Source organism: Pinus tabuliformis, chromosome 6, assembly GCF_031772625.1.
Source record: "Pinus tabuliformis cultivar Carrire ecotype Pingquan chromosome 6, CPIR1, whole genome shotgun sequence".
NCBI classification, from domain to species: domain Eukaryota; kingdom Viridiplantae; phylum Streptophyta; class Pinopsida; order Pinales; family Pinaceae; genus Pinus; species Pinus tabuliformis.
Window position 1 is genome coordinate 1,517,814,710 of NC_142292.1, and position 13,210 is coordinate 1,517,827,919.

Genomic DNA, 13,210 nt, shown 5'->3' on the forward strand with positions numbered 1-13,210 from the left:
TATAGGCTTTTCATGTGGTCGAATAGCCTCTTCTAGACCAGCTTGTTACTGACAAGGCCAGCTTGTGCTTGGACGTATTTTTGACTTCCTAGACTCAAAATAAATTCTTTTACAAGTTACAACTTGCCCAATAGGGTCTTATACAAGTGATATTGACTCTCTTGACTCGTGACAACAATTCTTATGACATGACAAACACTAGAAGCATGAAGAACATGTTTAACCTAGTGGACCAATTAAAAGAAGCATGAAACCCATGCTTGAAAATAATAATTTTTCTTTCTTCTTTTGCTCGTTATATAAGATATACATAATCACATGAGTACAATGGCAATTATGAAGACCGAAGCTAGTTACATTTTCCAACAAGTTGCATAATTCTTGCTTTTTTTTGCATTGCATTGGCCTCACTAGCCATAAACATTGGTTCATAAGGTTCGTGAAAGAAATATAGGTCCCTCACCAAAGGAAATGCCATTATTCTGTTTTGGAATTGCTAGTTGTATAGAGAGTGGTCATGCCAACCAAGACTTGAAAATTTGTTTTGAATGTAACTTTATCATGAGGTAGTAACCCCCTCCTTGATTTGATTTTTCTAAATTTAAATATGATTAATTAGTGTCAGGCAAGTTCCATCATAAGGTACTTTGTCAAGAAGGTGCCCCTTGAGACAATTATTTGAGGATGGTTCAAAGAGGTGTGGGTGCCAAAAAGTCGACATTGCACCGATACTCGCAAACTGACCAAGAGGCTTTTTTTGTTTTAGTTTAACAACTCAACATTGTGATGGAAATCTTGGGACAAGGCCCCTACATCTACAAGAATACCCTTGTTAGTTCTTCATGGTCACATGAATTGTTTGCTAATATAGCTACTCAATTGTCTTTCCTAGTTTGGGTTGAATTCCAAACCTCCCAAAGCAATCTGGGATAGCTCTAAGGTATATGTTTGCTTGTTTAAGGGACTTTATTTGTCATGAACCTAAATAATTATTTAACGTTTCAACGGACCTTAAGGAATTGATCCTTATCCCTATAGGGGATAGAGTTATCCAATGATTAGTCAATTACATCAATCTACCTAACCCTTAATTTCCATGTCAAATCCCAAATCACCATATCCATCATTGCCTTCTCATCTCACAGGATGATTCTATGAAATCTTATCCCACATAAATACCCCCGGCTATTAAAATTCCTCAAGCTCCAAATGTGGGTGAGGTGTATTTGGACTCAAGTGGTAAGGAAAAACAAAAATGTTTGGGGCAATGTTAAAACCCAGACCCCACTATGGTATTCACTAGAGACATGATGCAACTTTAGACACAACGGTTATCACCTTGATGTTCATGTTATTTGCCTTGTGCTATTGCTTTTCTAGCCTTCAAGGGTGTCCCTTGCAAACCAAGAAATAAGAAAACTCAAAACATGGATATATCAATGAGGGGAGGATGAATCCAATAAGAAAGGTTCCTTCTCCCTAGGATATGGGCTCAAAAGAAGACCAAAGGTTCGTCTAGAAGAGGAGAAATCCAATGGGGCATGTGTTTCGAATGAATTCTAAAGGATCAAGGAAATTCAAGCTCCTTATCATAGTTGTGCATGTGAATCCCATTGGGGATAGAACCTTCCATACAATTATATCCTAATCATTTAAGACCAATTCAAGCATAAGGGTAAGCTCAACACGCTGTCAAGTCAAAGTTGTAACAAGCAAATTCTAGTTAACACAATAATTGAGCTTAATCCTTACACAATGAACTTTCTATTTAAGGAAATGTATCTAGGTTTAGTCTTCATAAATGTACTTTTGATATTTGTACTTATTCAAGAAAAGAAATATTATTTTTATAATATATGTCAATGAGTTTCTTTCTCATTGAAATAGGTCTAGCACATGTTAAGTGCTATAGGTGAGTCAAGGAGTCAAAAGAAAATGATTGAAGACCTTAAGGGCATGTTACTCCATGTATGTGAGTCAAAGAATAACCCTCCAAGCAAAGTCCAGTCTCCTCTAAAGCAAATACACCTCCAAAGAAGCAATCTGAGCTATATATGTCAAGTCGGCCAGCAATCTTCTAGTCGGCCTAAAAGGAGGGACAAACCTCTATATATAGAGGTTGTCCACTCCATTATAATGTCAAGCAATCCTCTCTGAAATCAGCAAAGAAAAGGAACTAGAAAAGGGTGGAAAAGAGCGAAGGAAAAGGGTCTCCAAGTGCAGTGAGGAAGAATGGTACACAACTGAGTTTAAGAGGTATGTTCTAGGGAAGTGGCAGTCACACGTGCGAGGAAACGGAGAGTTGTCGCTGCGGTTATGACAGCAGCAACTCACATTCATCTATCTCTCTTTATTTGGGGCTAAATCAAGGCCTACAAGGCCTCCTACTCAAGCATAGAAAAAGGGTACTCAAGCGAAGGAGAGAAGGGCATACAACATCAAGTAAACCTCCCACACATGCAAAAATCTAGGGATGTTGTACAGTCACTTCAGTCTACACCTACATCTCAAGAAGGATCTCATTTGAAGGAAGGTGTCTACATAAGTGAAGGATATCTCTAAGTATAGAAGAGAAGAATCTCATCTAGAGCAAGTGCAACAAGGTGTACCAACAGTTGAAAGAAGAGCGAAGTGTCGGAAGGAGGACGAAGTACCGGGGAACGAAGTGCCAGAAGAAGGAAATGTCGAGGAGCAAAGTGCAGAAAGGAGAAAGGACTTGAATTGTGCTTGGAGGACATTCTAGTCAAGGGTCTAGGGTTTGGAATTGATCAATTGGAAGCTTCAATAAGAGAAACTTACTAAAGGGTTTTCCTCTCAAAAGAAGAGAGGTTTTTGCCCTAGCAGAGAGCCAACATCTTGTGTTCTTGTTCTTATGTTTTTGGTAGCAATTTGATGAAGTACACACACATGCATTAAAGAAGAAGAAGATTAAGCTAATAAGAAAAGTAAAAGGACTACACAAATTGTTATCAAGACAAGAAGAATCACACCACGTAATTGCCCTTGATTCTTCAACATGGTATCAGAGCTAAGGTGACACATCAAGGGAAGGGCATCTCAAGAACATGCATCAAGGAAGAACATCTACAAAAGTTGAAGCATCTAGCCAAGAAGTCTCTATCACATCAAGGACAAGAAGGTCTACCATCTATCTTTCATCAAGAAAGACTACGAAGCAAGAAGAAGAACCTTACACAAAGGCACCTACAAGAAGAGCGGATCAAAGAAGGACCTTCATCAAGCTACAAGTCATCAAGAAAATATGATCATCAAGCAAGGCCACTTGGAGAAAACAACTTGAAGAACATCAAGATCTAAGGAAGGAAAGCCATCAAGTCTTCAGGGAGAAAGAAACTCTACTACATCTCAAAATCTATCAAGAATATGTCCTCTTCTGAATATACATCAATGTCTTTTTGCAAGGAAAGCAACAAATTGGTAGGAACCAATAACTTTCTTGCATGGAAGAAGAGGATTGATTTACTTCTCAAGAAGAATTAACTCCTAGAACACATCAAAGAGAATTAACTCCTAGAACTCAAGCCTTAGCCAAGTATAATAAGGATGAGACAAGAGCTCAAAGGATTCTAATAGAATCCATCAAAGACTCTCGCATTCCTTATGTCTCCAAACTTGAAACATCAAAAGAAATATATGATAAACTAGTAGAGCTATTCTCAGTAAGCACAGTTGGAGAAGTGATATATCTACGAAATGAATTGTACAAAATGAAGATATCAAAGGAAGGAATAGCTCCCTACTTCATGAAGATCTCTAAGATGAGGGATCAACTTCAAGAGCTAGGGGAAGTCATGTCTGACAGAGACATGACAACTGTAGTACTCCATGCTCTACCTGAGGATCGGGGCAACTTCACATCAAGTATATATGCAAAGAAGGAAGCCACCCCACTAAGTGAAATGTGGTCTCTATGCAAGATAGAGGAAACAAGACTCAAAGCAAAGGAAGATGTGGGATCAAAGGAGCAATCTTTTGCTACCATGGCCAAGAGAAAGCGAAAATTTGGCAAATTTGGTCCACGAAGAACAAACAACAAAGATATGTCCAAAATCCGATGCTAAGGATGCTAAGAATATGGACACTACAAGAGGAATTGTCCTAAACTAAAGAAGGACAACAACAACAAAAGAAAGAGGGAAGAACCTCACATGACTAAAGAGGTGAAAGAAGAAGAAAAGAAGCAAAAGAAGGAAGATCCTCTAGATCTCTACTATGACTAAGCCAAACTCTTTACTTAAATACTTATTTCAAAGTTTTGAGTAAGATAGGAACATGTAGGAATAGAATAAAATTGCATGGCTAGAAACATCTTCTAGAATCTAGAAGCATGAAGTACATAGAGTTCTAGATACTCATGTAGAAAGAGCATTTATCAATGAGAACAAAACGCATGGTTAGAAATATCTTCTAGAATATAAGAGCATGGTAGATATAGCTCAAGATATTCATATAGAAGGCGCATACCTAGAATAGGAGCTCATCCACAATGAAAGGAAATTGATCATGATTAAGAATCCTAGAAGACCTCCATCATCCAAAGGAAAGAAACATTTGCAAGGTAAGGGTCTTCACGATCCTATGATGGAATCTTCAAAAGAAGACTCATAAAAACAAATGTCTCATTGGGAGTCCCATTCATGGGATTCAAGAAAAGGATGATATGTAGGCAAGCTAAGATGAAGCAAGAAGGGCCACACCAAGGACAACCAAATGAAGCTAAGATGATCAAAGGAGAATCAAGATGAGGTATGTATGCATCAAAGTTTAGTCATATATATATATTATTGAGTCATGGGAATAGTTCTATGATATGGTCAAGTAGAAAAGAATCTCTTTCACTAATGACATGCTCAAAGGTATGTACTACAATGCAATGAAAGTCAACAAAAGAAATACTCACATAATGAGTATAAGATTGTTGACTAAGAAGCAAGTAAAGAGGGAATGTTGACTAGTCATAGAAGCAAGCAATGAAGAAGTGCTCTCACAAGGAGCATAAGGTCGTTGACCAATCTATCCAAAAAGAAACAAGTAAAGAAAGAGATCAAGCATGTAAAGAACACCTTGATCACAAAGAATCACTATCTGACAAAGATCCATTTAAGACATCTCCCGAAAGAAGGCAGGACAACTCTAGCTAAAAAAGGAAAAGATCAAAGGACCCTTGATACCTATGAAGACCTTGGAGATATGAAAGGTGCAGATAATTGATTCTACTCTGCAAAGATGTCACGATGAAGAAGTCATCCAACAAAAGCACCATTTAATGTTGAAGCAATATCAAGATGAGGTCATGAAGGGCTACTAGATCAAAGCATGGGAACAAGCAAGTACAAAGAAGCATCCATGTGAAGAGTAGTCTAAAGCATAGACAAAATGACAAGAAATAACTAGATGACAAGAGAACCTGATATATGACAAGAAGGCCACTTTCCACGAAGGAAGCAATGACACGATGAACCAGGAAGGAAGGAAATTGATCGATGGATGGTGCCCTACCAAGAAGAAGTTCGAACAAAGACTTCATGACATCAAAGGAAGGAAGGAGATCAAGCAACTGGAGGACCGATGAAGAAGTTGTTGATACAAGTCCCTAGCTAAGAGGGAGTTATAACAAGTTCCCAATTACAAAGGAACTTGGACAAGTACCTTGTCAGAGGATACTTGGGCATATCTTCTTCAATTGAGAGGAAGTGATAGACACAACATTCTTATCTTCACTTGGGGAGAAAAAATGGGAGGATTGGGTAATCATCTGCCATCTGATACTCTTTGAGGATGTGTAGGGTATCCAAGACAAGAGTAGGCAAGAGGAACGATATTCTTTGATGGTTGGGAACCCAAGATAAGAATAGTCCTAGAAGGTCATACTCAGTGAACACCTGGGTGGGTCTGTAAGTTGAGAGACAGTGACTAAGGTGTCTATAAGTCATTGGTCTCGCCAACATTGTGATCTGATCTATTGAGAGATAGCGTTGTCAGTCAAGGCCTTGGTATGGAAACAATGTTGGTTACTATGATGCTATAATAAATGGATTGCCAATCCGGTTTCCCTTATGTGAATTCTTCAAGATTGAAACATAGTCAAACACCTTGCAATGTTGTATGAATACATCACTAGTTAAGAGGGAGTATTGAAGGAAATGTAACTAGGTTCGATCTTCATAAATGTACTTTTGATATTTGTACTTATTCAAGAAAATAAATATTATTTTTATAATATATGTCAATGAGTTTCTTTCTCATTGAAATAGGTCTAGCACATGTTAAGTGCTATAGGTGAGTCAAGGAGTCAAAAGAAAATGATTGAAGACCTTAAGGGCATGTTACTCCATGTATATGTTTGTATAAGAGTCAAAGAATAACCCTCCAAGCAAAGTCAAGTCTCCTCCAAAGCAAAGACACCTCCAAAGAAGCAATTCGAGCTATATATGTCAAGTCGGCCAACAGTCTTCTAGTCGGCCTAAAAGGAGGGACAGTCCTCTATATATAGAGGTTGTCCACTCCATTATAACGTCAAGCAATCCACTCTGAAATCAGCAAAGAAAAGGGACTAGAGAAGGTTGGAAAAGAGCGAAGGAAAAGGGTCACCAAGTGCAGCGAGGAACAAGGGAACACAACCAATTTTAAGAGGTTTGTTCTAGGGCAGTTGCAATCACACCTGCGAGGAAACAGAGGGTTGTCACTGCGGTTATGACAGCAGCAACTCACAATCATCTATCTCTCTTTGTTTGGGGCTAAATCTAGGCCTACAAGGCCTCCTACTCCAACATAGAAGAAGGGTACTCAAGCATACAACATCAAGTAAACCTCCCACACGTGTGAAAATCTAGGGTCGTTGCACTGTCACTTCAGTCTACACCTACATCTCAAGAAGGATCTCATTTGAAGGAAGGTGTCTACATAAGTGAAGGATATCTCTAAGTATAGAAGAGAAGCATCTCATCTAGAGCAAGTGCAACAAGGTGTACCAACAGTTGAAAAAAGAACGAAGTGTCAGAAGGAGGAGGATGAAGTGTAGAGGAATGAAGTACCGGAAGGAGGAGGACGAAGTGTCGGGGAAGGAAGTGCCGGAAGAAGGAAGTGTCGAGGAACAAAGTGCAAAAAGGAGAAAGGACTTGACTTGTGCTTGGAGGACATTCTAGTCAAGGGTCTGGGGTTTGGCATTGATCAATAAGAAGCTTCAATAAGAGAAACTTACTAAAAGGTTTTCCTCTCAAGAGAAGAGAGGTTTTTTCCCTGGAAAAGAGCCAACATCTTGTGTTCTTGTTCTTATGTTTTTGGTAGCGATTTGATGAAGTACACACACATGCATTAATAAGAAGAAGAAGATTAAGCTAATAAGAAAAGTAAAAAGACTCCACAAATTGTTATCAAGTCAAGAAGAATCACACCACATCTAATTGCGCTTGATTCTTCAACACTTTCAAGGGGTAGAATCACATCATGTTAGTATCCTACCCTAACCCTCTTAAGTAGATAGATCGGTTGCTATTTATTGATGCCATCTCTATTAAATAATACCCATGTAGAAGATATATTGCAAAACCAATAATTTTAAGGTGGTTTACTGGAAGATCATGCCTATTAGAAAGTTTCTAGGAGGTTAGATATAAACTATATAAAGAAGTAGAAGCAAGGTAATGAAGTGTCTATATTCAAGTGGGATTGCATCAAGCCTCCTTGGTGTCTTGAGAGATTGGTCCACGTACTATCATTGGACCCTACACATATATCAAAAAGTTATAGCATTTGAAACTCGCTTGCCCTCAAGACCATGGAAACCCTATCCTTTTTTGCTAGTCCACGAAATTCCTGCATAAATTGAAATATTGAGAATTTGAGAATTCTATTGAAATAGTAATATTCAAGCAAAAGTACCTCAATATTCACGTAGGAGTAGCATCTAGGATTGACTCAACCAAGTGGGTATTAAACCAACCAAGTCATGCCTTGACTTATCTAGCTCGGTACCAAACTTCCCTCCCAGACCAAGTCGAAGAGTTTAGGGGTCAGCTTGACGGAGTTGACCGAGTCCTAGTCAACTCAGTCGAAGTTTTAAAATACCATTTTAAACAGCCATACCTTTAGATTTAACATCCATTTGGGTGATTTTTTCAGGATGTGGTTTATATCCACTCTGCAATGGTGAACTTTAATTTTCAAATTTATCTTTCTACTATTTCAGAATTGTCTTTTTCTCACAGAAACCTAGGCATAATCCTCATTTTTCAAACTTCCAAAGAGCATAACTTCTTCAATCAATTTTCTTGTTTCAAAAATTCCTTTCTTAAACTGCATTTTTCTCAAGAAGAATATGGTAATGCATCTAGTTTTTATATTTGAGGATTTCTGTGTAATAGAATCCTCATCTTTTGAAAATTAAGCTCAAATATTTTTCTTTGTCCACTTTCTTGATGCTGATCTCCATGTGCATTATTTATTTATCTTCTTCTATTGAAGTTATGGCACTACTGCGAGACAATAATAATTTGCGCGCTGAAAATGACATGTTCACTGAAGTAAATTCACTTCAAACAGACACTGTTTACTTCATTGAAGAGAATCAAGCTCTTAAAACTGCAACAGTCTGATCATAACACACTTGTAATGGTTTTGCAAACAGTGACTGCCAATTTGGAGCAATCTCCTATAGATGTAATCAAGCTTGACTAATTCAAGATTCAAAAGGAATTGAAGCTAATTGCCTTGTGAATTATACATTGATCAAAAGGCAAGGTTATTAAATGTCCTACACATACCTGCTTTACCTTCCAAAGATCTCTACCAATAATAATGGCCCCCTGCCAATAGAATTATTCCACATCAAAAAATTGAGGAATGCAAATATATGAAAAACATAACTGCCTCAGTTTTCCAGGTACAATATGCAATATACAAGATAACAATCATGACTTACAAGTAACATTGCTGGAACAGGTATGAAGAAATTCAAATAGTGAACTGCTTTTGGGAAAAGAAATATATCCAACAAGATAATGGCATTCACAGCACCACTAGCACCCTGGAGGAGTAAAAGTGGAAGAAATTAGTCAAATCAATTAGCATATGTATTTAAGGTTATCTATAGACCTACTATTTCATTACTCTCCTATGTAGTGGTGGAATGTAATAAAAAGTTTCACATTTGTAACAAAATCTCCAATATCCCGACATATAAGCTCTCATCTGACACTCTAATGTCCATATAAAATTAGGGAGATGTTATCTGGAAACATTTTAGTAACAAAAAGGAAAAAGAGAAATCTACACCTTTCTTCCTCAGGGCATGCTCCATTCACACTTTAAATTTCCTTTCACAAACAATCTGCAAGAGTAATAATCCCCCGATGTGGACACTAACTAGTAAAAAAGCCTAGTTGACTATGTGTAAACGTACACATAACACATAGATGGATCCACAATAATAAATATTTGATATAAAGATATTAGATATATCAGGTATGAACGATGAATGTGAACGGCCAGTGTGTTGTGCCTTAACTCTGAAGTTTGTTACTTCTGCAAATCTGAGTGTTGAAGATTTAAAACAAGCGAGAGATCTGTTTGATAATTTTCAGTCTTGTACCAGGCATAGTTTTAAAACTCAGAGCCGGTCTTCAAACTGGGTTTTGAACCAAAACCAGATCAAAGCAGATTCAGTGAACTGGTTTTTGAAAAAATACATAAAAGAATCAATTTTTAATGGAAAAAAAGAAGTATTTTTAAGAATTCCAAAAATGATATCAAATCATTAGAGACAAAATATGCAATTGCCTATCTATATACCATGTAAGGATGAATATATCAAAATGGCACCAAGTGCAATACATAACAGCAACAAACTACATAATCAATGAGGCTTTAAATGGCATCTAGAGTCCAAAAACCATGCTACAAGCTACTGACCTACTGACCTACTACAAATCACGGGTCAACATGATTACTCATCAAACTCATCACCACTACTATAAATGGGATCATCAGTTGGAGTTACATAAACATTATCTGGCTCGGAGTCTTCAAACACTCAGATTCCTCAACTTTATAATACTGTAGAAAAATTTTAACATGCCCAACCAATGATTTTGGTTTGAGTGAAGGGTTTGTCTTCTCAACCTTAGAATATGGTAGAAAAAACTTCACATACCTAACCAATTATTTTGGTTTGAGTAAGGGTACATTTTTGTTAAGTCCATGCCAAAAGAGTTCAACCATACCACCAACATCAAATAAGTTTTACTATCAATACCACCTAAGTCACCTGACACGGGGGCACAGGACACGCAGGACACAAAAATACAAGTTTGACATGTGTTGAAAAATGTGTAACTAGATTCGGTTTTTATAAATATGAAATGTAGTTTTGATTCTTGTATATTGTAAAAAGAAAGAAAATTATTATTGTTATTTTTGAAGCATGGGTTTCATACTCAAGGTCTTTTATTTTAGAGATCAAGCACACATTGAGTGCTTCTAGGGTTTGTCCTAGGGTTAAGAAGTCAAAAGAGTCATTGTCATATGAGGAAGACCCTATCGGCCACATTGTAACTTGTAAAAAGAATTGTTTTGTATTTTAAAGTGTCAGGATACCCTCCAAGACAAAGTTGGCCTTGCAGCTAAGAAGTCGGCCTATTCTAGGGCATTTTGTCCACCTTGTAGGCCAATATATAGGAAGGAACTCAACCTCCTAAGAACATCATTCATATTCTCATCATTCAAACGAAGAAGAAGAAGAAGGCCAGTAAAGAAGGAAGAAGGATGAAGTCAAGTGTTTGGGTTATTGCTCTCTCTCTTTTCATGCATGCGAAGGAAAGGTGGCTAGGGTTTTGCTGCTGCAACCTTGAATTTGAAGAAAGTGCAAAAGGAAGGTCGAAGGAAGGCTCAATAGGCCATCCTCAAGCCCTAGAAGGAGAAACTCAAGCGAAGGTCAAGAGAAGCCCTAGAAGCCCTAAATTAGCTCACACATGTGAAGGCAACGGTTTTGGAGGGGCCGAAAATTTCAGACCTACAGCAGAGGCCGAAATTTTGTAGTTAGGGGTCGAATTTGTGTTGCTAGAAGAGATTTCACTGGGTTTGACATGGACAAAGGAAGCACATCATCAAGAAGGTCGGACTTGGTCTTGAAAGGGTATTGGTCATGTTCTAGGGGTCTTGGAATTCATCAATTGAAGAATCTATAAGAAGAGAAGAGATTTCTGGGTTTTCCTGTCAAGTGGAGAGGTTTTGGCCCTGGCTTGCAACCTATATCTTGTGTTCCTTGTTGAAATTCAAAGTCTAACTGTAAGAAATTCTTCTTGCACTATCTGGTTTATTTCACCTACTTGATTAATTACTTAACAAGTTATTTAACCATATAAATATTGAAAATAAACACAAGTACAGTCTCAACCATCTACAGATCATCAACTGAAAGAATAGAAAAACACACAAGGGACACTGTTATTTTTGGACAATCGTCCCCGAAAAAACCCAACTTGGGAAAACCAGTGCAGCAGCTCTGAGGGTTTTATTATTAACTATTAAGCAGCTTTCTTGAGTACCACTGGGTGCCGGCTAGCTCACCCAACAGAGAAATCAATCTTGCAGTAATACCTCTCTTCGGAAGCAGATATTCAGCAAGTCTACTCCACAAAAAACTCTCCAACGCCTCTTTGAGGCTCTGCTTCAGCCCTCCTGGCCTTTGCGTCATCTTGGAACCCTCTGTGTCAGCCCTCTGATGCTCTGTGCATGCTCTCTAGTCCTCTGCATCACTCACTCAGGCCCTAGTAGCCTCTGCGCAATCCCTCTGGCCCTCTGCGTGGCTCCTGCTGGCTCTGCGTAGCCTTCCCCACCTCAACGTTGATCCTTCGGCACTATCCCTGCCTCCCTGCTATGCACTCGCTGCCCCTCACTGCAACTCAGATCACTTGTTTGATTTCTCTCAACAAACCCTGCTCCAAAAAATCAAACTAACTGATCAATCTTGGTGTATCTCTAACTGACCCTCAAGCCTCCTCTTATACTTTTTCTGTTGAGTCTTCAAAGACCGAGATTAAATCTCTAATCAACGGCTAAGATTAGATTTGGCTTGATCCATATCATTTAGAACCTTCTCACCCAGTTTTATATTAATACCCATTAATATTTTTATTTTCCAAAGTTCAGACTTAGGAACCCATTAAAAATAATAATTATTTTAATATCTCTCTAACCGGGTGGAAATTCCCCAAACCATTTATGGGTCTTGGGGATCTCATGTGCTTTAGCCTCTACACCAATTTTCATGGCTAGAGCACATCTGATGCTACCCCAAATCAACACTCCCTCTTAGCGAGGAATGTGCTCTAGTAATGCTCCACTACTGAACATCACCCTGATCATCAGGCATCGGTACTTGTGTTGATGCTTGGTCTGCTGCCCAACATCCTCTACACTACTGCCTCCTTAACTGTTGCCCATGGCTCTGCCACTGCCATTGCTACATTTGTACTGCAGCTCCCTCTACATTTGTGCTGTTGTTGGTCCTTCCTCCCAACACTGCATCTGCAGTGCATCTCTCTCTCATCATGTTGCATCGTGCTGCCCATACCACTATCACTGCTACTACTGCACTGCAACTCAGTTACTAAGAAGTAAGTAACTGATCTACCCAACTACTGACATCCTTGTCAGGCTAGAAGCCCTCCTGATGTTGAAGATCCCTTTACTGCTATCATGTGCTCCCTCTGTTGCCCCTGCGCTGCTGCAACAACTCTGTGCCTCTTGCACTGCTGTAAACACCTTTGTGCCTTTCTACACTGCTGCAACCTCCTCTGTGCCTCTCGCACTGTTGCAACCCTCACTGCGCTGCTACAGATCTCTGCACTCTAGCATTGTTCTACCACTCCATCTGCATCTTGCTTCTACCGACATCCGTCATCCTGCTACTCTCTCTCTAGGCTCCCATAGCTAGATATGATCCAAGAATTTGGGTACCTCAAGGATCCTACCCCACATCTTTTGTAGTCCTCTTGACTAAAGCTCGATGTCTCCCCACCTCTTCTCTAGAGGTACATAAGCACTCATGGCACAGTCGTCATTAGTCTCTACTTCCTTCTCCACCTTAGCTGGTGCTACCTTGGAGTCAGAAGCCTCTCCCTTATTCTTCTTCCTGGGACACTGGGTTGCATAATGACCCAACTCCCCACAATGGAAGCACTTTATATTG

General features: G+C 38.9%; 1 protein-coding gene across 1 annotated transcript in view; it reads right to left on the minus strand.

The window, feature by feature from the left end:
- RBL12 (RHOMBOID-like protein 12) overlaps positions 1 to 13,210 on the minus strand; it is a 314,690-nt gene that overhangs the window by 14,506 nt on the left and 286,974 nt on the right. Inside the window, exons 7-8 of the mRNA XM_089428131.1 lie at positions 8,942 to 9,046; positions 8,784 to 8,825 (exon numbers count right to left, since the gene is read on the minus strand). Of these exons, the coding sequence (XP_089284257.1) occupies positions 8,784 to 8,825; positions 8,942 to 9,046 (147 nt within the window). The remainder of the gene's footprint in view (positions 1 to 8,783; positions 8,826 to 8,941; positions 9,047 to 13,210) is intronic.